This window comes from Tyto alba, unplaced genomic scaffold, assembly GCF_018691265.1.
Source record: "Tyto alba isolate M040663 unplaced genomic scaffold, T.alba_DEE_v4.0 Super-Scaffold_13, whole genome shotgun sequence".
Lineage (NCBI taxonomy): Eukaryota > Metazoa > Chordata > Aves > Strigiformes > Tytonidae > Tyto > Tyto alba.
Genome location: NW_024881275.1, coordinates 103,365 through 130,265, shown reverse-complemented (window position 1 = coordinate 130,265; position 26,901 = coordinate 103,365). Strand labels below are relative to the sequence as shown.

The window sequence follows — 26,901 nt, the reverse complement described above, 5'->3', positions numbered from 1 at the left end:
TGGCCTGTGTTTGACATCTAACCACATGAGAGATCCACTACCTGGCTTCTATGTCAGAAAGGGTGTCCCAGCTGCTGTAATGCTCAGGCAAGATCCCAGACCGACCTGTCATTAAGATCTGAGGGATATGAACATCATCCTTGGTAGAGCAGAGACAAGTCTTGCAGTGGCTCCAGCACATACAGCAACAATTTGGTAGGAAGGAAAGGATCCCAGAGTCTAGAGAGACTTACTGGAAAACATGTTGGGAGTCACACCTGACCCTATCCTGCTCTGGAGAGCAGGCCAGAGAAGGAGAAGTCGTGACATGCCTGGAGTCAGGTACAGGTGCCAAGGCACTCACACTGTGTCTGTCTAATAATGTGGTGACATCCATAGCATCTCTGGCTGCACCTCTGCCCTGGTGCAGGTGAGAAGAGGGAACACCTGCCACAGAGAAGGCTCTGCCTGAACTGGGTCAGGAGAGCTCTCTGCCGCCAAAGATGGGAAACAAGAGACAGCCTAGGAGAGAGGAAAAGGGCCTAGTGTCTGGTTCATCATCACTGCAAAGTGCAAAGAATAAAAATTTGGTCAGACCTGAACAATTGAACAGCACTAATGACTAGGGGACAGGAGTGAGGGATTTTGACCACTGTAAATTTTCGTTCCAAAGGGAAAAAGGAAAACTCAACAGAGTTAAAGACTCCCAAATGACCTCAGTCCACTCCCAACCACACTGAGCTTAGCAAGTCACACAGAAAGAAAAAGGAAATATTTAAGAGCTTCTTGCACTTTGAAGAAGCTATAAGTGTTCTCAATGTTTGCTCTTCTGCTGCAGTCAGACCCATATCTACCCAGCTCATTGTTATTAGTGTTAGAAACCCTGTGATAAATTTGCAACATTCCTCCAATGAGCTGTGATCTTGTTTCATGTAAGAACAGATTGGCTTATCTCACTGATGGTCTGTTATGGAGGCTCTCATGTGAATGCTCTACGGAAACCCTCTGCAAGGATATGCAACACAACAAAACTGTAACCATATCAGCTAGAGAACACATGTCAAATTTAACAGAAAAGCAAAGTCATTAGTACCAAACTCTCTGAATGCAATGCTACTGGAACACTGCTGAAGGCCAGGAAGAGATATCCCAGCTACTCTGGCAGCAGATAAGCTTGGCCTGGACAGTAGGATTCAGCTCCCATCTTTAGGGTTAGGATTTCTCATGCCTCAACTTCAGTCTAGGCTAACTATGGAGACATTAGCACCTCAAGAGTTGACAGCTACCTCCCACAGCTGTGTAATGCTGGTGTAAAGTTTACCAGATGCTAAAAGGACAAAAGCGGTACATGCAGGTATTTTCCATTAGTCTAAGTAAGCAAATCAACAATAAAACCCTCTGGAGATGCCAGCACTTCCCCCCAATCACCAGTGAGCCTAGGAAACAAGTTGGGGCCAGATACTTGGAAGCATAACCAGGGCAGACTAGCACAGCAAGGGTGCAGCCACTCTGAAGCTCCTGGCCACACTGACTCAGCCCAGCATCTGTCCACAGGACAGACCCATTTCTTCCCAGCACGCAGTGCCCACGGTGACTGGCTGCAGCCATGCCCCACTGACCTGTGTGTGTCCATTCACCAGCACTTCCTCGGCGAACCGTACTTTCACAGGGTTTGTTTTTAGCCTTGCCCTCTTCTCTGCAGTGAGAAATGATGACTTAGGCCCACCCTGGAAAAATAACAGCACTTGGTTGGCAGCTCAGTTCGTTGCAGTTACATACGAGGCAGAGGTCCACAGTACAAGCAGGGGTGTGACCACAGCCCAGGTTGAAGCTGCTCATACCACACTGCCTCACACTTACAGGAACAGGCGCTGCTAGGAGCCTCTCAGCCTCCAGGCTTGCTACAGGCCTTCTCAACTTATCTAGGTGGTTGATGCCTTCTGAACCCAAACCCATCTGTCCAGCAAGTGGACACATGTACAACACATGCTGTACACACTCCTAATTTCACTGCATGTTAAGCAGTTACTGAGTTTAAACATCTCCCCAACTCCTGCAATGAAGCCAGAATTCTGTAGAACAACTGTTAATCTACCAACAGCTGACTTGCAGTGGGGCTACATAGTACCAGAAATCAACACATGCAGAGTGTCCCGAGATAGACAAAATCTCCTGTCAGTGTATCAAGAATAGTCATGTATGCAGCACTTCCCAGCTAAGCTGTCGTTTCTAGAGCATACTCTCATATTGCAAATGTTTGAGAAAAGCCAACTTTACTTCATCGCACTGTTGTCACATAACCATGCTTTTCCCATGACAAGGGACTACCAAGTTCACAAGACACCAGCTAAGCCTAGGAACCACTGAGTTCTTCTGCCCAAACGTCCTGCTCTTGTAAAGCATGTTCCCTGAGAAAAACAGAGGCAGTGTCCTTTAGTATCCTCCTAGACAACTTCAAGATAGAGAAACTCCTACACGCTTGCCAGAGGCAGAGATGCCTCCCAACCTGCCACAGTCCCATCTTATCCCAAGGCCATTTGGCAAGGACAGAGGAAGGGAGACAGGCAGGAGTCTCTATGCCCAACCAGCAAGGCCCTCCAGAGCCTGCTGGGCTGTATGGAGCATCGTGCCCTGCAGCTGCCCTTAGGAGGGCCAAGGCCTCCCACATCCCTTCCAGTGTGGCCAGAGCAGCCCCAGAAGAGGGTCTGGTATCCATCGATGGGAGGCGTTACCTCTCAGCTCTAAGCACAGCTGCCTTCAGAGTGGGGCAAGAGCCAACCCCAAACCCAAGATCAGCCTTGGCTGTATTTGGAGGTATCCTTAAAGTGACCTGCAAAGGAAAAAACAAAAATGGGTTTGTGCCCCATTTGCTTCTCAACAATGCATGAAGGCCTGTGAAGGGTGTTCCAAATCCCGTGAAGGGTTTTACGAATCCTTTTCTCTCTGAAAAGCCATTGCATTTTCCCCTTTGTGGTAGGCATTCCAGTCTTGCATAACTAACTCTCACTCTTTCCTTGATCTCCAGGGTCAGATCAAGCACTGGCAAGACTGAGAATCAATGTACTAGGCAAGGGAGATCAGATTAAAAAAAGAGGGCAGCCACTGTTCAGTGGGTTTACTTAAAGTTTTTCTTGTTACTTCGGCTTTGTGCACATCCACTGAATGTCAACACCTGGGGAACTTTGAGCAGGAAAAATATATTTAAGCAATTTTCGCTTTAATGTACTTTTACTGAATGGTCAAGAAACCTTGTAATCTTAAGCCTGAGAGTTCCAGTAACTCTTCTGAAGGAACCGCCATTCTTGTTTATAATCAGAATAAATAAAAATAAAGAAAACCTCCAAATAAACAAAAAACACTGCCAAAATGCTTTCCAGTGTGGGGGGAAAATCCCCCTCAGGCCACTTTCATACATCACAAGAAGCCAAAAAGCACACAAACCCAATTTTGTCCTTGCTTTGCAGCTCAGCTTTTACACACATTGAAATCCACATGCATAAACACGGCATGTCAGCAGTACATGCCTTCTGGGGAATTTTATGCTACAAGAACGGGCAATCAGCACCAAAGTTTCATACTAAAACCTCGCTTCTATTCCCAAAGTATGATCCACACCCAGGTCCCAGCCCTTAACCAGATGGAACCTGGAGAAAAAGGGATAAATTTTTCCAGCACTTGGAAAGGAAAACCACAAGAGCTTCCAAGGAGCACCTAGGGCAGATGCTGAGCCTGCAGCCACAGCACTTGCCTTTCACGTTCAGGGGGTCCCCACGGCCCAGTCAACCCCAGCAAGTAGGGAGCATTGCAGGCTGCTCTTTGTGACCTAGCCACAGCTTGCTCAGAAGACCTGCCTGCATTCCAGTCATTGTGGAGTCCGCTGGGCCCTCATGGCTCCTGATGAAGCCTCCAGCTTCAGGGATCACGGGCTCAAACCGCTCTCCACATGACAGGCCCTGCAAGCCACCCTGGTCCTGCACCCAGGGGAGCTGTGAGGAATTATTGCTGACTCTCCCCAAAACCTCCTGAAAGGGCATGTGTGAAAGCAGAGGACCCCTGCAGCTCCCTCATGGCTTCGGTCGGGCCCTTGCGTCCTGTGTGCCAGCCCAACTGCCCCACCTTCCCTGCGAGCCACACTGCCGGCCACAGCCCTTTGGGGAAGTGCTGTTGGGAATGCTGAGAGTGCTGAAGAAAGGCCATTTACCGACGTGCAGCGCAGGACGGTTAGGAGGAGCTCGTCGCCGGCCTCCCTGTAACAGAGACATGCAGTCAGCCAGGGTCAGCAGCTGCCTGTGCCTTCCTTCCCAGTGTCGTGGCAGATGGTGCTGGTGAGGCCTTTGGCCCCTCCACCCCACTAAGAGGGAAGGCTCTCGACCAGGCAGGGCACAGCCCACCACATACTGAGATGTCAGAGGGAAGCAGGGGAACCCCGCTCTCCTGGGCTGCTGCGCCCTTTGGCCCCATGCCCGACTTGTTCCCATGGGGCAGGCCTCTGCAACCCGTGGTGAGACCTGGTCCCCACACATCGCCTCTCAGCCCTCTGCTACCTTGTCCCCATGGGCCATGCGGGACCACACCTGATGATGTCAGCTGCTCGTTCGACAGACATGTCATCCACCGCTGTGGAGTTGATCAGGAGGAGCTGGTCACCTGGCTGCAGCTTCCCATCAGCAGTGCTCCCTGCGGGCGACCAGCACAGTTAGTCACTACAGCACCACCTTGGCAGACCTCCTCCCACTGGGGACACTCGCTGCTCTTCCCACCCAGAACCCACTTGCCTCAGCAACTGCCTCTGTATGGCAAAATAAAAAGGGGCCAAAGGACACCGGGCCCTGATGCCAGCTGTTGTATTGCTGCCCGTGTGTCCATGACACCTCACCCAGGCTGTCTTCTGGCCCCACAAGTTGCCCCAGCACCACAGAAAATCACTCTTGCACACGTCTTCTTCACTTGCCACAGCCCACCACACAGTCCTCAGGCACGACCTGTCCAGGATGCAGCAGGAGGACTCGCAGGCACTCAGGAAACCACAGCAGGACCGGCAGGTAGCAGCCCTGCCTTGCCCTTTCCCCATCCGTGAGGCCTGGGCAGCTGCCCAAGCACTGCGGTCTCTCTCTGCAGGGTCCGCACCCTGGCCTGACCCGGGGGTTACACCCTGCAGCTGACCACGCACAGCACACAGGCTGGGGCTCAGTGCTCTCAGCATGCCCCTGTTCAGACCAAGGTGCTGCAGCAGTCCCCGGGGAGATGTGGGGTGGATTCCCAGCATGGCGACTCCCCTCTCTAACCCGGGAGAGCACAAAGGAGGTCTCCTTCGCAGCCACAGTCTGCTGGGAGGACCCACGACAAGGAAGAAAGATGGTTTTTGAGCTTTATTTTCTTGGAGAGTAGCAGCCACAGGATCCAAGGGGCTCAGGAGCAGGTGGACCTCTGGTCTGAGATGGAGGAACACGCATGCAGCCCCCAGCTCCACCACTGAGGCACACTACTGAATTTCTCTGCCAGACAGCTCTGTCCACAAACCTACCTAGCACCTGTCACCACTCCCTCAGGGAAACCCCTGCGCCAAGTGGCATAAATGAAAGGCAAAACACAAAGACAATAATTTGGAATTAAACACAGGGCTTTTAGCCATGGGGTCCCACAGCAAAGGTCAAGACTTAAAAGGACAGGTTTCTTTGTGCCTTAGTTTTAACAAAATGTTGATTATTTCTGATCAGGAAAAAAGAAAAGCGCTAACAGAAAACCTCCTTCCTCGCTTCTTAGACCCCCAAACTCTCAGCTAATTTAGCCACATTTCACATCAGGAGGGGCATAAAAAGAAAATTTCACTTAGAAGCACTGTGAAAGGACAAAGAGCATACTGTAGTGCTTTTATGCTAAACATCCCGCAAGCACTTGGACAGGCTGTTCCCCCAGGCAGATGGGGGATGCCAGAGCCCACATGGGCAGCCAGAGGCATTGCTCTGGCCAGCCCTCCAGCCACCCTCCCCACAACACCTTCCTGTCCCATTCAGGCATAGTCTTTCTCTGGCTGTCACACTCACACCAACAGGTAAAGAGCAAGCATTTTTGTATACCCATTAAAAAAATGGATTCACAGTTTCTGACTCAAAATCTCCAAGCCACCTGTCCTCAGTTTGAGTGAATGGTGGGGGTTTTGGTAGCAGGGGAGGGGGCTACAGCGGTGGCCCCCTGTGAGAAGCTTCTTGAAGCTCCCACAGCTCCAAGTCATCCCCACCTCTGCACCAAGGCCAAGCGCATCAGCTGCACCTCTGCAATAATGTATTTAAGAAGGAACCTGGGAGGAGGCGTTGGAATTGTGCGGAGAAGTTGCAATAGCTGTGTGAACACCAAGGCCAGTGGAGAAACAGAAAGTGGGGAGGACGTTTGCCAGAGCAGAGATCTCCCTGTATCCTCTGGTGAGATAGCAGGGCAGCACCCACTGCCAGTCATGAAGGTCTACTGTGGAGCAGACTCTGATATATGGCCCGTGAGGGGCGCCACACGAAAAATTAAGGTGTCTGTGCCTGAAGACAGCCAGGATTCTGTGGGAAGAAGCAGCCCCCACTGTTGTAGTTCAGCGCTGGGAGGACTGCAGCATGCTGGGGTGTCTCACACTGGAGCAGCTAGGGAAGGGCTGCAGCCTGTGGGAGGGACTCAAATTGGAGAAAAGTTGTGGAGGACTCTCTCCTGTGAGAGGGGAACCATGATGGAACAGGGGGAAGAAGTTCCAGTTCTCCCCCATCGAAGATAGAAGAAGCGGCAGCACTGACTGCACTCCCCATTCCTGCTCCTGCACTGCTGAGGGGAGGAGGTAGACATACCAGGAGCAAAGCTGAGCCTGGGAAGAAGGGAGGGGTGGGGGGGAAGTGTTCTTAAGATGTGGCAATGCTTCTTATTGTCCTACTCTGTCTGTTAAGTGGTGTTGTTAGTATCTGTAGTAAATTTATGTTCTTTTTTTCTACCCCTAATGAGTCAGCCTTTTGCCCGTGACAATTATTATCCTTCCCTGACCTATCTTGAATCCCAAGCCATTCCTTATTTTCTCCTTCTTAGCGCTGGGGGGGGGGGGGGGGGGGGGAAGGGAGGAGTGAGCAGCTGTGTGGTGCACAGTTGCACTCTGAGCTCAAACCACGGTATCACCTTAAAAGTAGTTATATCCCTCTGTTTTATAACAGGAAGAGTTGATCTGTTACAAGGGCTGCCTTGTAACTAGCAGTGATCCTCTTCACATTACAGGGCTATAAGCCTAGAAAGCATTTTCAACAACAGATCCCCAGGGCCAATGCAGGATAAGAACTCTAAGGTTAGATGAAATTTTTCCTTCGCATTTCAGATAAAACACCAGAAAGAACTTTGCTTTGAAGCAGCTCTTTGCATCCCTAAAGGACAGCTGTGAAAGCAAAGGATTAGCAGTGAACCTGTTATTGGCTTAAATTTCTTTCGTGCCACCACAACCAGGTAGATGTTCAAGTGCTCTGCACACCACAGGCACATAGGCTCTTGTCCTCAGTATTCAAGGATCACATGCCAACCAGAGGTGCCTGAGAAACTCATAAATACCTGGCAGGAGTTTATCGCTAAGGCCATCTGGGACAGTTCAGGCTTCTCACACCTGTAACTGCAGGGAGAAGGAAACAGCACTTACCTGCAGTGACAGATGCAATCCTAAGAGGAAGGTCTGGACAAATCTCAAAGCCATAGTGGTGGAGGACCAAGTCTTTGTATACCGTGACAGTAAGTTTGACACGGCTGGCAGGCTGGCCACTGCCATCACTGGTACTGTCTGTCACAGACACTCTGCCCCTGTGAGACAAGATGGTGATTAAGATACAGTCAGAAGATACTTTATCGAAGGGGTATAGATTCACACACATACATACACCCTCACTTTCAGTAGACTGCACCAGTACACAGAGCGGCCAGCGCCTCTCTGGGTACCCACAGGTGGCTGAGCACTCTGCAGGCCAGTGGTGATCCCTCCAGGCTCCACAGAAAGCTGAAGACATCAGACCAGGGGCACCAGCTGGTTGTAACCACAACCCTTTCAGCCACACCAGCCCAGTGGTCACACGGAAGGAGAACTCCAGGTTTGCCCCACAGCAAGCCCTGACCTCCACAGACCACAGCAACACCTTTACCCAGCAAGGCAGTGAGAGAATTTACAGTTCCCTGCTTCTGCCAGGATCCAGTCCAGCTTAATTTTGATTCACAGACCTTAAGAAAGTAAAGCAGCTGTGGGCCAAGATCCCTTGTACATGCAACTCAGCCTTGCCCTAAAAACATGGGCCAATGGCAAGACACAAAAAGAAGTACAACCCCATCTTCAAGAAATGCACTTTTTGCATTGAGCAGTATTGTATTTCTGCAGATGTGGCTCAAAACCATAATGGGTGAAAGCAGGAACATCCATTCCTGGAGACAAAGTGGGGGATGCTTAAAAACACTGGATTTTTTCCTAGCAACTACTCTATGCATATTTTCCAACAACCAGAACAGTAAGATCTGCAACCTGTGACTGCCCCTGCCTGTTGGAAACAAGCTTGTGCTGTCTCTGATAAAATGTGATCAACAGACATTCCTTTCACAGAAAACATGTTTACCTGGATGCACCATCTCGAGAACGATGAAGCCATTTTGCTACCATCTGCTCTATTTTACATGCTTTGCGTGTCTGGATTAAGTTAGCCTCCAAATCTTCCATTTACCTGAGAGTGACAGAAATCACAGGAAAACTGAATGATGAAAGACTGAGGGAATCTTCTAGACACGGTTCAGAGTTACTAACACCAGTTCACAACTCTTGTAATAAAGAGATTCACTGGCACCTTGGGAAGACCACATGCTTTAACAGAGGATGTTAACATCTGTAACACTGATTCTTCCTGCCCATCCAGCCTCCCTTGCCTTGTGCTTCTGGTTAGTCCGTGTTGGTGGTCATAGTGCATTTGCCACTCATGGCAGAGAATGACACAGTAACCTCTGCATTCCCTTTTCATGGTTTCTGGATCCAGTGATCTGTTTTCTCAACAAGAGAAAACTGCCATGCCAATTCATAGGAAAGCCCTTCTCTATTTTAGTCTGGAATCTCTGAATGATATATTTGTTAACATCCACCTGTACACTGATTCAAACTAGACACACTTCTTCCACTGAACATCATCTCAGGGAAAAGTACACAGCCTTCAGCCTCAGAGGGCCAAACACTTCAGGGCATGACAGTAAGGTTTATGGCCAACTCCTGGATGACTTGAGGAGACAAAGAGCTGGTGTATTCCCTCAGTGCGACAGATTTCCTCTCAGATTAATACAGTCACAGTAATTATACAAAGAGCAGTAACGAAGCAAGAAACTGAGTGGCCAGTGCAAGTTCCTGCACAACGCTGTTTGCATTAGCAGAAACAGTCTCTAAACCAAGTTCATAAGCTCAAATTTGTTTCTGATAAAACTGGTCCAGTGTACTAATGGCTATTAGTCCTGGAGCTCTGTGAACATATGTGGTTCCAGAAATCAGTACAGTGACTTATCCAGGATCGTCCATTTACAAGATCTAGTTCAAAAATATGAAAATGGTCACTCACCCAACCTGCTCCTTGTGTGTGTACCCTCTGACATTGACAGGATCTTTTTAGTCCTACTGAACTGATGAACTGAGGCATTAGAAGGGTTTGGCTCAGATTTGGTTAGTTCATTGTGACTTTAATTGAACCTAAAAACATTCCTTTTTTTTTTTTGAAGATGCAAAGGGTAGGTCAGCTTCCAGACCCCAAACTGAACCTGCCAGTCCACAATTCCTCTATCAAACCAGACAATTTGCCACTTTAACATTGTGCGTTCCAAGACACAGAAATCCTGTAGTCACATATGGTTTTCATTACTCATTCAAACACTAGAAAGAATGAATTGTGGGCTGCAACTGAACCAAACACAAAATGAAACAGAAAATATGTCTGCATCTATAAGAAGTCATAAAGAACATAAACTCTTTGCATTTCAATTGTATTTCAGCAAGGAAACAGAATTATTATATCCACCTTTCACACTGTGTCTTCTGGTCAGCTTGCAAGATTTGTATGTCCTGAGCTCCTCCCTCGTGTCTTCTGCTCAGACAGTAAGTTCTGCACATCAGGGACATTGTCTTTTATGCTGGGGCAGTGCACAGGACAGTGGGCTGCTGGTCCATATCAGGAGCTCTGCTGTAGCAGAAATATTAGTAAGTTAACTTCAAAATAACAAAATATAAGAAATGGTTGGAAGCTGACAGAAGTGAGGCACAAAACATTTTGTCTCGTCACAAACCGGACTTCTTCCCCTCAGCACCCTCTCAACTTAGAACACTCCCTCTAACTCATCTTTTCTAACAAGGGTGAGAGGACAGGACCAACACTTGTTGGTATCTCTTTCCCTCCTAGGAATTCATTCTGGTCCATTTCACTACAAGCTTGTGCAGCAATGGACAGAAAAGAGGGCCATAAAATTCTACCCTTCTGGAGTTTTTTCACTGAGGATTCTCTTGGCTGCTCTTTCTTATGCAACACAATTCAAAACTATATCTGCTCCTATATCTGCCTCTGAGCAGCATCTCTGAACCAAAACCATGTACCCTTGCAATCAAGCAGTGGTTTTTGAAGGAAACTAGAGCTTGTAGGATGAGAAATCTACTCCCTTTCCAGATGATGACTGGGAAACAACCACAGAACAAGTAGAAACAGCAGTTCTGCAGCCTGAGACACACGTAGGACATGTCAAACCAAGGCCTGAGCAGTCATCGTCTATGTTCCCTTTCAGCTTCTGTATTTCACTGTTTCTGACAGTCAGCTCCTTAGATACCTTAACACTCATGCAACAGTGTGACTGCAACCATCTGACTGACTTAATCTCTCTTCTCAGTAGCATAAAGTGCTTTGGCTTTCCTACATCCCTTCAAATGCTCTAATATTCCCCTTTGAGCCACAGGGAAAGTCCTGCTTGCAGCTGGTCCTTCCTCCCAAGAGGCTCACTGGATGCCCAGAAGTCACCTGCTTCAGCTACTGATGCACTGATATCAACTGTCCTCTGGTGGTTTCTCATTATGTTCGTGTGCTGCTGCAGTTTCTACCTTTGCCCAGTATCTTTCACTTCTTTGCAGAAAGGACAGCCTTTCCTTCCTATGCTTCTGCTGTGCTTCACAAAACAGAATTCCTGAAGAAAGACTCAACCTGCAGGACAAGGAGGAAAAGTCTGAAGAACAAACATAAATGCTGAAAAAAACACAGATGGAATACTAAAAGGGAAAAAAATCCCACATTGTCCTTTCAGTAAACCAGAATGCTTGAGTCAGACAATAGGCATTTTAGAAGCAGCAGTTTTAGCATATATTTCCCTATGATAGTGCAAAACATAACGTAGTAGCCTTCTTTCTCATGGTGTCCCCAGGGCACCCAGGCACCTGCACTTGTGCTGAGTGGGCCAGGATTACCCAGCCTTTTGCACAGACCCATCATGCATGTGCAGTTGGCACCTCCTCCTTGCTTCAAAGATGTCCTATGAAAGCTCTGACCTGAGTCCTTCTCCCATCTGCCCTTTTGCAACTATTTTTGAGCCAAGCTCTCAAGCACGTCACTAAGCAGCTTGAGTGGGCTAGGATCCTAATACACAAAGATCCTTTAACTCTGTCAGAGGAAACCAAGACTTGCTAGGTATTTGCACGGCGAACTAACCCATCCAGACAGCCATTGCTGGATGTCTCAGAGGAAACCTGGGTGGGTGATTCTGGCTGTTCAGGAACAACACTGACTTGAAGATGGGGGCCTTGGCAAACCTCAGAGAATGCAGCCACAGGGTGGTACAACAGAGAGCAGTGTCATGAAGTGCATTGTCACCCGTCTGGAGGAACTAAGGACAGAAGGAGAACTTCCAGCCTTCACTTACATCATGCACCTCTGCCACAGCAGTGAGAACTGCTGCTCCCCCTTCAGCTTCCTTTTCCACAGACTCCCTTTCAGGCACTGCAGCAGCACAGAGCCTGTTCATATATTCCACCCCTGCTGCAAACAAAGAAAACACAGATCTGATCTCAAATTATTTGGGTTTTGTCCGCTCCAAAGTGAAATGGAAAGTTGGTGGCAGCCTGGTGTATGAGGGGAGGAAGCTGTGAAGAAGGCACCGAATGGAAGAGTATTCAGCCAGCTATCCCAGATTTGACAGGCAGGAGAAAAAAAACAAAACCAACTTTCAAGGAGAATACTTCAATTTTTCTCACACTGTTATAGAGAAAATAATAATCCATCAAACTGAGTTTTTCTGATAGGCAAAGTTTAACTGGTGTTTTTTAAATTACGTCTTTGTTTTAAAGTGTTCACTACCATCAATTATTTAGCAGCAGAAGCAGTAGTCAGAATCACCAGGTCTCCACTCACTGATGCCAGAGAACTGCATGAACAGAAGTAGTTGCAATAAGCTGTCATAAAACAGTTCTGGATGTGGTCCAACCATATTCTCCACTCATTTTGGCTTTTGGAAGCATCCTTCCAAGTACTTCTTGTAATGGATGCCAGTCAGTAGCGAGCAATCTCAAGGAAGGCAATACAAAAATCCACATAGTGTGTAACATGCCCTGTCCGCCCCCAGCCCTGAAAGCACAGTACAATAATGGGTACTGACAAAGAGCTGTGACACTTCAGTACTCCTCTGGGTGAACAGAGGTCTGCTGCTCATAATTCACTTACTCACTGTCCATGCAGCAAGATGGCAAGGTACAAACCACTGTGCACATGGCAAGTAGCCTTGCAAGCCTAAGGAGAGTATAATGGTTTGTGGGAACACAATCCTTGCTCTTCTGCAGCATTTTTTTTCCCCACTGGCGCCTTGCAAGAACACACATTGCTGAGACAGCACCAGGCCAAAAATCCAGACTTCCTCAGAGTAACCAGCAAGGAGAACACAGACAACCTTGGTTAAATGACCTCTGGCTCTCTTCAGGATATTCAGCATGCTGGCTGTTCTTATACAGCTTTTTGATTCTGCCAGGGACATCAGGCAGACCACTCGAGAGCAACCAGAACAGCAGGCAACCTGTGGGGAAGCAGTCAGGAGGAAATCATAGGCAGGTCTGACTTCAGCTGTCTGTGCTGAGCTCTGAGAGCTGGGACAGACTGAAAAAGACAACCTGTCTTCTCCCTTCTCCCACAGGCACTGTGAGAGGTGGTCAAGACAGCTGAGGAAAATTCCTTTCTTGGGCTTTTAAGGGCTTCCTTGAACCTGCACCTCTCCGCAAAGACCCCAAAACCTCCTGTGGACATTAGTGACTCACTGGATGTGGCAGGGTAGGACGCCCAGCTGCGGCCAACACAGGGGGTGCACATACAAGATCTTTCTCCATCACTCCATCTTCACATCATAACTAACAACTTGTTCTCATTACAGCCCAGCCACGCTCATACTAATGTTCCCAACTCCCCTGCGCTAGAGTTACACTTATGGTTGGAAGTTTCATATTTGGTTTGGCTTTCACTATGAGTGAAGTATCTAACTTTTACAGTGGCAAAACCCCCACCCTTGATACACGATCCCACCTGTATCCTCACAAGGCAAATAGAGAATAAGGTTTTGTTTGTTTTAAATTTCCTGATGTTTGGGGCCTGATTTGTTCTAAATACTGAGAAACAGCAGCAATGACACAAATATTACTCTGAGAATACATATTTTTATAGCAGACGCAGAACAATTACATTTTCTTTAAAAAATATACTTTTCTATCTCCAAAGAAGAGTATCAGTATTTGCCTTACCACTGCTGCTGCCAGTGGAAGATGAAGCCAGACTTGGCAGCAGGTACACAGTTAATGTAACTTGCTCTCTATGGGGTTTAAGGAGCACATATCAGGAGCCTGTGCAGCTACACAAAGATTAACGCAGTACTCCTGCCTCACATGTGAATTTATTAAGGGAGTAAAGGGCCTTTAAGGCTTCTTCCACCTCCCATCATCAAGATGGGAGCCCCCACAGCCACTCTGCAGTAATGCTTACAGCAGATTAGGAGAGCAGCCAGCCCCAGACTCTCAGCTTCAGCCCCTAATCTCCAGCTAATCCTACACAGGCCTCACAGGAAGCCTTGCCATGTACAACAAGGTGGTCTGATCATGGAAGACACAAACCCTGCCTCTGACCACACTAACATGCCAGGACCCCGACACTAGCAGGAACCTCCCCAGCAGCTGTGGGGGAGACCATTCCTTTTGCAGATGCATCTACAAGTTAATCTGTTTCTGTTAACTGGAGAAGCCTTACGGCTCACAGTCAAAATTTGTGGTCTTGAAAGTACAGGCGGTAAGATTTAATGGCAGTGACATCCATGGCCCAAAGTATAAATACAGTGCTTTGTGCTGGTCCCTTCTGCTTTTCATTGAAACCAAATCTCTCTTTTGACACGTGGTCAAAACCTATCCACTGGGTTAGATCGTTAAAAAGGAATCTGCTGTTCAACAGGAGGGGCTCCCAGCTCCAAAAATGGCCTCTCATCCTCTTCCAGAGGTTCCTGGAGCTATCAAGTCTCCCAAAGGCAGCAAGACCATTCATTGCTGCTAATGCAGCCTCAGTGTCTTCTCTTTCCTCTTATCCTTTGGCAGATAGCTAGTTCCAGACCAGAGCTCTTGGGCTTCAAAGAAATCACAGTGATGCTGAAGTTCAGCAGTTCTGGAGAAAAAACAGAGGTCTCTGTGCCATCCATGCAGTGCTATGAGGATGCTACGCATTACAGATGTGAAAACCACCTTCCAGAACAAACTGTGAAAAATACATGACAGGGTTGCACATTTTGTCACATCCTCCCTCCCCTTTGCCTTTTCATGGCAGAAGAATATAAACAAGTCCACAGTCCTACCAGTATCCAAACTGTAGCTATTCTTGCCAAAAAGGCTGAAGGTGGTAGTGGAACCATGCCCTTCCCATCCCCAGACAGATATATCTACTAGAAAAAACACAAGATCAAAGAAATCCTGTATCCTCTTAACACTAGCCAGAAGTCAGTAACTTAAAGGAAAGGAGTGAATGGAGGCAAGTCTAAACTCAGGGTGGCAGGTGAACCCCATTCTTGCCCTACCCCTACCTCGCCTTCCCAGGTGCCGCTGTACAACAGATATGAGGCTCTGGATTTGGAAGGTCAATCAACTGATACTGTGGATAATGGTGCATCTACACCTGCTGGTCAAACTAAAGGGCAAGAAGGAAATGCACAGGCTGTGGAAGCAGAGTCAGGTATCCTAGGAAGCGCACAGGGATGATGCTCGGTTGGGTAGGGATGAGGGTCAGGAAGGCCAAGGCACAACTGGAGCTGAACTTCGCAAAGGACACAAAGAATAGTAAGAAAGGCTTCTATAGATATGGCAGAAATGGAAGGTCAAACAAAGTATACCCCCCATAAGGAACACAACTGGCAAACTGGTAACAACAGACAAAGAGAAGGCTGAGGTACTCAACAATTTTTTTGCCTCTGTCTTCACTAGCAACTTCTCTTCTCACACCTCTTGAGTGGATGGATCTCAAGGCAAGGACTGGGGCACTGTAAGAGAAGATTACATTTGAGACCACCTAAGGAACCTGACCATAGATAAGTCTATGGGACCTGACAAGATGCATCCCAGAGTCCTGAGGGAATTGACTGATGTAGTTGCCAAGCCACTCTCCATGATATTTGAAGAGTCATGGCAGTTAGACGAAGTCTCCAGTGACTGGAAAAAGGGACACATTGCACCCATTTTTAAAAAAAGTAGAAAAGAGGACCCTGGGAACTACTGACCTGTCAGCCTCACCTCTATGTCTGGGAAGACCGCAGAACAGATACTCCTAGATATTATGTTAATGTACATGGAGGACAGGGAGGAGATTCAAGACAGCCAGTATGGCTTTATCAAGAGCAATTCTTGCCCGATCAACCTAGTAGCCTTCTATGATGGAGTGACTACATGAGTGGAGAAGGGAAGAGCTACTGATGTCATCTGTCTGGACTTCTGTAAGGCCTTTGACATGGTCCCCAACAACATCCTTCTTTCTAAATTGGAGGGAGATTAATTTGATGGGCGAACTGTTCGGTGCATAAGGAACTGGCTGGACAGTTACACGCAGAGGGTAGCGGTCAGCAGCTCAGTGTCTGGATGGAGATCAGTAACAAGTCGTGCCCCTCAGAGGTCCATATTGGGACCACTACTATTTAATAACTTCATCAATGAGTCAGCAGGATTGAGTGCATCCTCAGCAGGTTTTCAGACAACACCAAGCTGAGTAGTGCAGTTGACACATCTGAGGGATGGGATGCCATTTAGAGGGACCTGGACAGACTTGAGGTATGGGGCCATGTGAAGTCCATGAGGTTCAACAAGGCTAAATTCAAGGTCCTGCACTTGGGCCAGGGAAACCTTTGGTATCAATACAGGCTGAGGGACGTGTGTTTGCAGTCCAGAAAGGCATCCGTATCCTGGGCTACATCAAAAGAATTGTGGCCAGGGGTCAAGAGAGGTGGCTTTCCCCCTCTTCTCTACTCTGGTGAGACCCCACCTGCAGTACTGTGTTCAGCTCTGGGGTCTGCAGTACAAGACAGACATGAGCTTGTTGGAGCAGGTCCAGAGGAGGCCACAAAACTGATCAGAGAGATGGAACACCTCCTATAAGGAAAGGCTGAGAGAGTTGGGTTTGCATCCTGGAGAAGAGAAGGCTCTGGCAAGACCTTATTGCAGACTTTCAATGCTTAAAGGGGGATTCTAAGAAAGATGGGGACAGGCTTTTTAGTAGGGCCTGTAGCAACAGGGCAAGGCGTAATGGTTTGAAACTAAAAGCGAGCAGATTCACACTAGGTGTAAGGAAGACAACGGGGGTGGTGAGACACTGGAACAGGTTGCCCAGAGAGGTTGTAGATGCCTCATCCCCAGAAACATTCAAGGTCAAGTTGGACAGGGCTCTGAGTAACCTGATCTAGCTGAAGAGGTCCCTGCTTATTGCAGGGGAGTTGGACTACATGACCTGTAAAGTTTCCCTTCCTCTAAGATTCTATTATTTTACCTCTTCGTAGCGGGTGACACATCCTCATGCTATGCAGTTCAGAGACAAAGTAGGGCTGGTCCCTGCTTCAGCTACCCTAACTCATCAGGCATGGTTTATCCTGGAGACCAGTTATTTGCTATGTGCTGCCTTCACAAGCTAAGCCCTGAAAAGCTGAAGCTGTAGCAGCAGGGTATTCTCTTTCACCATGCAGTTTATCTCCTTGGTAAGGAGAACAGCACAAAGAAACCCTTCAGCTCATGCTTGGCCTCTCTGCTGTCAGAAAGCCACATTTTTTTCCACCTGCTTACAGAGGTCACAGGGATAGTAAAAGAAAGGTTCATCCCAGGTTCTTGTTGAAGTCCTCCTCAGCCATCTGAAACACCTCTGACTCCAAAGAAAGCCTGGGCTCTTGTGGGATGAGAGCACCTGTCTGTGGTTGCTCAGCCAAGAAAAGACTCTTCACCCTTGACAGCAAAATTGGATGTGGAGCTGCTAGTGTCAGGCAGATGCAGGTTGAAGAGAACAGGAAGGTTCTCACACAGACTAATACACATCACTGCTGGCCAGCCAAGGGATCTGGGCCATGTAATGGGTCAACTACCGGGTAGGCATATATTGATACAATTGGTGACGCCTGCTCCTTCAGCTGCTGCTCTTGTCCAAATACCACTAAAGGGTAAGCATGTTCTTTGCTTCCTAGGCAGGCAGCTGAAAACTAAACTGATTCTTGATGAACATAGTTCATTGTGAGCCTGGGCTGCATCAGAAGACACTTTTGGCAGGACTGGGCATCTCTGCAGCAAAGCTTTTGGAGGTCAGCCAGCCCTGACAAGGCACTGGGACAGAACAATAATTTACAGATTTTCCACATGGTAGCTTCTAGAGATGTTCTCTGAGATATGGTCAGGGGAGATAGCTGAGCCAGAGGACCGGGAATAAAGTTTCCATGGCAACATGCACTTCCACCAGAATGTGAGCAAACCCCAGCTGGGGAGATATTAGAAATCACCCCAAGAATGTTTCTGCCTCTGTAGCACCTGGCCCACAAGGACTCTCCTCTTTCTTAGGAGAATTTTACCCAAGACATCAACCCTGAAATGCTACTGAAATGCCCAGCCTCATGATTTGAGTTCTGCCCAGAAGCACCTGGGTGGCACATGACCATGGAGGCAGAGCACACATCTGCAAGTGCATCCCAGTAGCCAGAACTCACCCATTATCTCCCAGCTTTCACATCCCTTGGGACTCTCCCCAGGCTCATCTCTACACAAACAGCAGATGTCTACAGGGGAGACCTCCTTGCTCTTCCAACAACCAGGGTTTTTTAAAAGAAATAGAGGAGTGTTACAGGCCCCTGTCATGGCTCCCATCTCCAGCCCCTGCAGCAAGGCAGGTGAACAGTTAAGGAAAAAGGAACATGAGCACATGAGCTGAGGTGAGCCATGCTGCTGTCATTATTTGGTTGTGGTTGTCCTGTTGCTGTTGCAGTCTCCACAATCACACAACATAATCCTTGCAAACAGAAAAAAAAAATAAAAAAAAGAAAGGAAAAAAATCACTATGGTCATTCTGTCTCATAAGTCAGCACGTTTTAAGCAGAAGTTTTTCCCTGAGCAAATCTGTGATGTTTCCCTGGCTTTTGCAGAGAAAAGTTGCATTCACATAGGGCTTCCCCAGATCAAAGGCCATCCCAAATTGTTCACAAGTTTCTGCTATATAAGAGTCATGGATCCATCTAGGGCTCATCCTGCTGCCCAAGGAGGAGGGTCCAGAGCAGAATCCTCCCTATGGCCACCAACATCCTCATGTGTTGTGATGTCAGTCCCCTGATCAATCACAGCAGCACTGCTGCTTCTCACAAGGAAAACACCCCTGTGATACCACTCTATAGTGCCAGATGTCACTAATAGGATTGAGGTCTGTTCAGCAGAGTTTATCCTCCACGCTCTTGTATCAGCTGCTTGTCTGATCACCTCTGGCACCCTAGTTATAATTGTTTTGGTATCAACAGGATGGCCTGCTCTCTTTAACAAGGACTTCACAGCTGAGCTGATGTCCCTCTGACAATCCTGAGCTCTTCAGTCTGGCCATGTTAGGGAAGCTGAGCTGGGACCCAGAAAATGAGCAGTTTTGACTTGGTTAAAAAGGGAAGGAGCCCTACAGCACCAGCCAGTGGGCCAACAAGCTCATGACCCAGCACCGTGCAGATGCATGGGCCACATCCCTCCAGGCTGGTCAGGAGGCAGCACACCAACCAGAATAATCCTGGAGTCTTCTCTACATTCTCTGGTTCATCTACTGCTATTGGCAGCCTGCAAGAGAACCTGTTCCATGCCAGAAACACATGACCTTGTCTGCCAACCAAGACCAGGCAAGTCCAGCACCATCCAGTTACAGTGCCAGTGCTCACAAGCCTTCTCCAGCCCTTCAAGCAAGAAGTCACCACTTCAGATTGTAATGATTTCAGTGAGCAGGTGAGCAAGTTCTGCCTTGTCAGCTGTGGTCATCAACTACCTCAGGCAAAAGCACAAATCTGACTTAATTAGCATATCTTGGGGTTTAGGCTTCTGTTTCAACATAATGGAAGTACTTTGTACTTGAGTGGCTCACCAAAGCTCAAACAACAAAGCGACAGCCACCACCATGCCCACTCACAGACTGCAGCAGCCTGAGGGAGTGTAATTTCTGATGCACTATGTCATCCAGTCTTAAAGGAGTAAAGTAGCACATCACGTGGTGAGAAAGCCATGAAGTATTTCAGGAGGTGCAACCCATGTCAGAAACATGTGTCTGAGCCACAGTTCCCACAAAGTGCTGCCAAGCCATAGTATTATTCCCTTCTCATGCAAAATGGAAAAACCTTTGATGATCAGCACTTCCCTGTAGTATCAGGAAAAGAATTACCACTACTACCACCTCCCACCCCAGGAGAAAAAAAAAAAAAAAAAAAAGAAAAGAAAAGCAGTACTGTTGCTTTTTAATGTTATTGGAAATCCAAGTTTCCAACTACAAGCAGTTGCTGCCAGGAAGCAGGAAGACAACAATAAAAAAAAAAAATAAAAAACAAAATAAACTTTCCACATGCCATAAGTCAAAAACAGCGAGCAGGAGAATTCTGAGCACTTGGCAACCCAGAGAACACAGAAGAAATTCTGCTTCAGGCTGTGCTGCTGCTGAACACCACCTGATGCAGTTGCTGCACACAGATGAGGCTTCCCAAGAACAGCTGGGACACAGACTGTGCTGCCCATACTTGCACATCCCAACTACCCAAGTCCTCCAACCCTTCTCTCTCCCACAGCACTGTTCAGGTTTTACACGGACAGTCTGGCTCTGAAAGGCCACAGTATCTTCACAGGTGCACGTCACCTGGGACAGAGCTTCTCAGAGCCCCAGCTGCACCCTTTGGGTGCTCTTCACGGGGGAACCTGATGTGCAGCAGATGCACACCTGGACTGGCACGGTCTGGGGTCAAGGTGACCGTGGAGGAGAAGAATGGCATGAGACCACATGCAACCTGCAGACATATGGTTTACTGGTGGGGGCACACGCTTAGCACTGCTGGGACCTGGTGCCAGCACTGCTGGCAAGGTGGCTCCACACCCAGCAGAGCTGCGTTGCAGCAGAACAACATGAAGATACAAGTGACCGCTGGCCAGCTGAAGGATGAACCTCAAGGTCCAGATGAGCTACATCCTCCAAACCAATCACTTAGCACAGCCATCTTCCAAGAGGCCCAGAGGAATTCACACAGCATTTTTTAGCAAAAGCAAAGCAACACCTGGCCAGACCCAGGAACACATCTTGTAGTTTGCCTGAGAAGAGACACAAACATCAGAGGAGCAGCATGACCAGTGCTTCAAGATCACACCTATTGCTGCCCAATACTTGTGAAGATAGTCCCTTTGTCTTTTTTAGCTTGACAAGACATACTACTGGTGGCCAGAGGTCATTAGTGATCACGAGCACAAGTCAGCCATTCACTGCTGCTCTCCCCAGACACCCTGAAGGGCTGTGCCAGCTGTTAGCTTGCTTTCTGAAGTCATTTGCAAGTCTGGCCTGTACCATTACACTCTCATTGTGCTCTGGTTTCCTGCAGACTTAAGAGGCTTAAAATCTGAGTTAGTTTTAAAATATGAGGTTCTGGACATAGCATGCGAAGACTTCAGGCACCAAATAAAAATCATTTTAGCAAAGGCCCTACATCCTTGCCTGGCACATATATTTAGAGCAGAAGGACAAAAGAAATAATAGCTTTATGTATGGTCCATTACACACAAACTGAAGAAAATGATAAACAGAACGTTCAAGGTGGAAAGGAGAAAAATCAATACTTCCCCTCCTGAATAGCTTTCACTTCTAAAAATAGACTAGTGTTGAAGTATGTGAAGACTTTCATCCCTTCAGTTATATCTCTCTGTACAAGAACTGCCAGCACAGAAGGAATGTTTCCCTTTAATTTCCCGCCTTAACTTTCCACGAGTAACTTCCTTTCACAGTGATGAAAGCTGCCTCTCAGCCTGTAGTGAGATCCTCTTCCCTAGGCCCTGTACACACTATATCATGAAATCAAGCAGCTCACCCCATTAGCAACACATTCATGCCACTTGCAATTTGCACAACAGGGAGAAAAAAAAAATAATTCTGTTCAGAACTCCACATATTGGCACTGGTCTCCATGTCCTGGTGCAGACCTTGAACCAACAAACATGCCTGTAAAGCTCAGCACTCTGGAGTATTTCCAGTGTCTTCCTCGGATTGTTCACACAGAAGAAAACTCATCTCAGCGTATACAACTTCAGGGCAGGTTACTCCATACCTGTTTGTAAAGATGATCTTTACACGTGCTTTGGGTTTCACTGATCTTCAAGACTATATGCTGGCAAACAACTTCTGCATAGCCTTTTGGCAAATGCCAAGAAAGGAAGAATAAAGAAAGGGAAAATATATGCACTTAAAAAATATTGATTTGGGAACTTCATGCTGCGTACAGAGCCATTTCACAACAGCCTAAGAGCTTCTCTTCAGTATTAAAAATGCCAGGCTCTTTGCAAGTATTAGAGCACAGATAACTAAATAGCATTAAACATGCTGCTCTATTTGTGAGCAGCTTTCTTAGCAAGAATTTAGAGGGTAGTTTCCTAAAACTTAAAGGAGTGAAACCCAGGATAAACTAGATAGCACTACACTTGGAAATGTGTGCCATATGCCTGCTACCAATGGCTAGATTGGAGAAGCAAAGGAGTCTCCCCACAGCAAGATCCACACTTGGTTGTAAACCCACCTACACCCAAATGCTGCCATTTCTGCTGCCAAGCCACTATTTCCCATAGCAGTTGCAGCTGGTACAAGACATGACCAAGAAGCTTTGGTGGAAAAGAAATTCAGCTGCCATTTCCTGGATGGCTTCACCAGCTTTTTTCAAGGCCTCTGTCCATCCAGAGCTCTCCTACCCCTCTACTCTTGTCTGAGAAAGACCTGTCTCTACATCACTCTCTGTTATCTCTTTAGTATCATGAAGCTGGACAGAGGGCCAGCCTCTTCCTTTGAGTTGTGCTGCGTCCTTGCAATCAATCGTTCCAGTGCACCCTTGCTTTTGGTCTTCCCACCTAATTTGGTCCTAGAGGTCACTCCTCAATCCTTCCAGAGCAGAATGGGCTGATTCACAAATGGCAGGATGGAACATGCGTTAGGTGCCTCTCTAGCCGATGTCAACTGGAATTGATGCAGTGAGAATGAAATGCTGCCTTGCAGACTTTCAGAATTTTCTTTACCAGGTTACAGAATAGCCCTCTGAACATTTCTCTTTCTGCCTTGCTACACAGAACCCCATACAGGAGTGGGAACAGCACCACAGAAAGAGATAAAGTGGAGGAAATGGTTCACTGAGGGCTTCCTATCTAACAGGACTATCATTTCCATCTCCAGCTCTGCAGTCTTCTAGGTTTGCAGTACCGCTCCTCCAGGACAAGACCCCCATGACTAATGGGCTTCCTAACATTTCTTGTCTTATAGCGTCTTTAGACCATTCAGCTTTAACTCCCACATCTCACTGGCAGGTTAAGTCTCAGCCAAATCTGCCAAGGAGGAGAAACTTCATATAGCTTCCCACTACTGTAGTAAACCTGTGTCCAACAAGGGAGCTACAGACAAGCTGTTGCAGAGTATTAGCAAAAATCCATAATGCTTAAGAGGTGGAGATCAGCACGCACATCCAGAACGGGTTACCCAGGTGGAAGCTGGCGGGTGTTTTCAGCGGTTAGATAACCATCACAAGCACATACAAATGGAGCAAACCCTGGCACTTTGGCCAGCAACACAAATCCGTAACACCTACCAGACGAACATGCACTACCACCCTGACATCTGCTGTCCTTCACCAAGTTCAATCTCTGTGCTCCAGCTGCCACACAGAGACCTTGCCTTCACCCAGTTAGACCACCACCCTTGGTGATGAAGAAGCTCTTCAGAGTGTACTGTACCTGATGCTTACATATTAAAGCCACTCTGACATTGTTCCCACAAGCTCAGGTGAAATTTCTTTCACAGTAGTCCCCCACTGTGGTTAAAAACCCAAAATCATTGACCACAAACTCCACAACCCAGAGGTGCTGGGGTGCTTTTATTTGCTTGTTTTGTTGTATAGCTTCTTCCTACAGCATCTAGTGCAAGATCAGGCCAGAAACCACTAAACGAATCACCTAAATAAGAAAAGACGAACACAAAATTCAAGGTCAGGACCATTTCATTCACACTGACATAGTACAAGCAGATGCCACCCAGTGAGGCAGGTATTTCTGGACAAAAGATAGCATCAGGACACTAGATCAAACCTCAGAGCTGCCAGCCTTCTGCTAGACCCCTGAGTTAGTACGGCACAATCTCCCCCACTGTATCAGGCTGGCCACCACCAGTTAAGCCAGTACGGCAGCAATCATTTCTTTGAATACAGCCAGCCACGGGTCAGACATCCCTGGAGCTGGCTATAAACTCCAGCAGCAAAGCAGTTTTCCACGTAGCTTTTGAGAAACTGTAGATGAGGAACGCAACCAGCAGTAATACTTACTGCAACACCTCTTTCAGCCGAGACCGCCAACTTCGGCCGTCTCGCCTGACGCGCACCGCCCGCACCTTCCCCGGCACCGCCGGCCGCGGGACCCGGCCCGGCCCGGGCCGCGGGGAGAGCGGCGGCAGCGCTGGACAAGGCGCGGGGAGCGCAGCACCGCGGCCCGGGGGCCGGCCCGAGCCCGCCCGCTCCCCCGGCGGGAAGGGCTCCACCGCCTCCTCGGGCCGGACCCCGGCCCCGAGCCTCGCAGCGCCGGGCAGGGCAGGACGGCGGGCGCGGGGAGACCCGGCCGGGGTGCCCCGAGGGGCGACTGCGGGGCGCGGCCCCTGCAAGGGGCGCAGGGCGCAGCCCGGCTGCTGCCGAGCCCGGCACCGCCCGCGCTGCCGCCGGGAGCCGAGAGCGAGGGCAGCCCTCCTGGCCGAGAGCCCCGGGGCCCGAAGCCACCGCGCCGTCGGGGGCTCCCCGAGCCGCCTCCACCCGCGGCCGGGGGTCCAGCAACTCCGGTGACTCCCGGAACAGACGAGGACCCACGCCCAGCCCCGCCGCCGCTGCGGAGAAAGGCTCTCCCGTTACCTGCTGCCGGGAGCGGAGCGCGAAGCCAGCGGCGGCGGCGGCGGCGGCGGCGGGGCAGGTGCGGCCTCTGGCCGGGAAGGCGGGGCCGGGGCGGTGGGGCGCGGCGCTCCGCCCACCCGGGGCCCCGCCCCACCCCGCCTCGCCCCGCCCACCGGGAGACCCCTCGCTTCCCTCCCCGCGCCGGTGGCGAGGTCCCGTCGCGGTGGGCATCGTGTTACCACAGAGAACCCGCGTTCAGACCCACCACAACCCCGCCGATAAAGACAACTAAGGCGGTTTGCACAAAAACCGGGGCAGTCGAGCCGTGCCGCCGGACCCTACAGCTGCAGCCGGGCTGCCTCCCACCCCCCAGGTCTGCAGGTGACCTGACGCTACTCGCTGCACCTGCACTGGCTTTGAGAGGCTCTTTGTGACTTCACGTTTCCAAAGAAATCCCAGGTTTTCCCAGCCTCTGCGTTATTTTGGAGAGGCCAAATCCAGCAGCCTGATAGAGGTGAAGCTGCTGCACCTCCTTGTCCCCGGGGTCCAACCAGCAGCAAGACTGAGAATGTATTCCCCAAAGGCACATTCAAAAAGATACATCTATAGCACATGCCCCCATGGCCATCCACACAGAGCAACACTGCAACCACACAAACAGAAACAGCACCAGCACCTCAACTTGTTCTCTCTGGTTGATCAGCATAAAGGTCCCTTAGTGGGAAATACATAGGTGTGTATGTGTCTGTGTGCATACAACATGGGTCCCTCCAGCAGCCATGCATAGATACTGTCAGCCCGGTAGCTGCCCCTGGGTCCCAGTCTCCCCATTTGCTGGCACCTACAAGCACGTTCAAGTCCCTAAGGCCATGGCCCCTCTCCTGCAGCTGGAGCAGACCCTCTTGCACACACCAGCACAAACACATGGGCATACAGAGGTGCTCAGTGCTGCCCTGGTCCCCCCAATAGCCAGCCCCTTTGGTGGGCTCGTCCCTAGACACCCACAGGCCCCGACTCCCTGGCTACATCACCTCCTCGCCGCTCACCCAGCTGGATTGTCACCAGCACTCACACACTTTCTTGCACACCTATACCACCATAGGTACTGCATCACTGACACCTGAGCTGCTCTGACACACTCGCACAGCAGATAGAGGGTTCCTCACTCAGGAAAACTGCTAGAAGCGGAGGCAGTACAGATTGTGCTGACCCAGCGCAGGGCATGTCCAGACAAGCATTCTGACCAGAAAACCATTTATGTGCTCCTGGGCCTTTTCATCCCCCTATCCCTCTGTTTTCCCATGTTTGTTCTCCTCAAACCATGCCAATGCCTGTGTTTCCCCACATTTGGTTCCTCCCCTGGTCATCCTGTAACAAGCCTTGTACAACCCTGGAATGCTCTTCTGCACCCTATAGAGTGTCCCATGTTGATGGCAGGGACTTCCCTTGGTTCCAAGGGAGCTCAGACATTGACTCCTTTTGATATGTTTTGTGCATGGACCATGGGGCTGAGCCTTTCCTGGGACAGCCCTAGGAGAGTCCTGGACAGGAATTCCCTTCCTCTGGGTCTCTAATTTGTGTTCCCAACTGTCTTTGTGCCCCTGTGCTCCTCTGGGCTCATGGAGGTGGGCCTCTGATGGGCTGATGACTCCTGTATGGGCCTGGGAGTAGACAGGGCAGGGAGTATTTGGGTTTCCCACCCTGCTGTGGCACTTTGTGTTCCTCTGTGGGTGTGCAGAGCCACTTTTATCACATAACGCAGTGCGCAGTACTCTTGCTCCTGGTACTCTGGGCATAAAGGTCTTGGTGGTGCTAAAGACAGAGAAAGTGGGTGCAAAGCTGCTTGGAGATTGACTGGCACTATCATTAGGCACTGAACAAATGGGGACTCAGGAACCCACATCCACTGTGTCAGCTCTTCCTTTCCTTCTCCGACACCAGTCTTTGCTGTAAAAATGCACTGCTCTGTGTTTAAAATCCTCTGCAACTGTGTGCAGCTCTTTATTTAGCACAAGGCTGGTCAGGAAACTAAGACTCACCTACTGAAAAGTATTGATTTTTTCTGTTTTGTGCCTTTCTGGTTTTGCTCTTTCATACTCCCTAATTAGCAAAAGTATTTCTGCACTGCGGGTCCTTCTGCCTTTACCTTTGCTATTCTTTCTGCTCCTTTTTCAGGGACTGCACTTCCCCCAAATCAACTCACCTACAGAAACTATGGTTATTTTTCTTTCCTGCTGATGTAAAAGCTGAGTTTGGCTGGCACTTTTCATGATCAGTACTACTATGCACTCA

General features: G+C 48.9%; 1 protein-coding gene across 5 annotated transcripts in view; it reads right to left on the bottom strand.

Moving 5' to 3' along the window:
- The window catches only part of FRMPD1 (FERM and PDZ domain containing 1), a 44,183-nt gene extending 19,439 nt beyond the window's left edge, over positions 1-24,744 (bottom strand). The window contains exons 1-8 of one of the 5 annotated variants that reach the window (XM_033008246.2): positions 24,631-24,723; positions 11,078-11,177; positions 10,014-10,175; positions 8,583-8,687; positions 7,628-7,785; positions 4,554-4,656; positions 4,181-4,226; positions 1,599-1,706 (exon numbers count right to left, since the gene is read on the bottom strand). In XM_033008246.2, coding sequence (XP_032864137.2) covers positions 1,599-1,706; positions 4,181-4,226; positions 4,554-4,656; positions 7,628-7,785; positions 8,583-8,683 — 516 coding nt within the window. In that variant the 5' untranslated portion in view covers positions 8,684-8,687; positions 10,014-10,175; positions 11,078-11,177; positions 24,631-24,723. Of the gene's footprint in view, positions 1-1,598; positions 1,707-4,180; positions 4,227-4,553; positions 4,657-7,627; positions 7,786-8,582; positions 8,688-10,013; positions 10,176-11,077; positions 11,178-11,889; positions 12,006-24,630 lie in introns of those variants that run through there. The other 4 variants (XM_033008254.2, XM_042787943.1, XM_033008271.2 and 1 more) reach the window with 4 other exon arrangements.
- Positions 24,745-26,901: the final 2,157 nt, after the last annotated feature.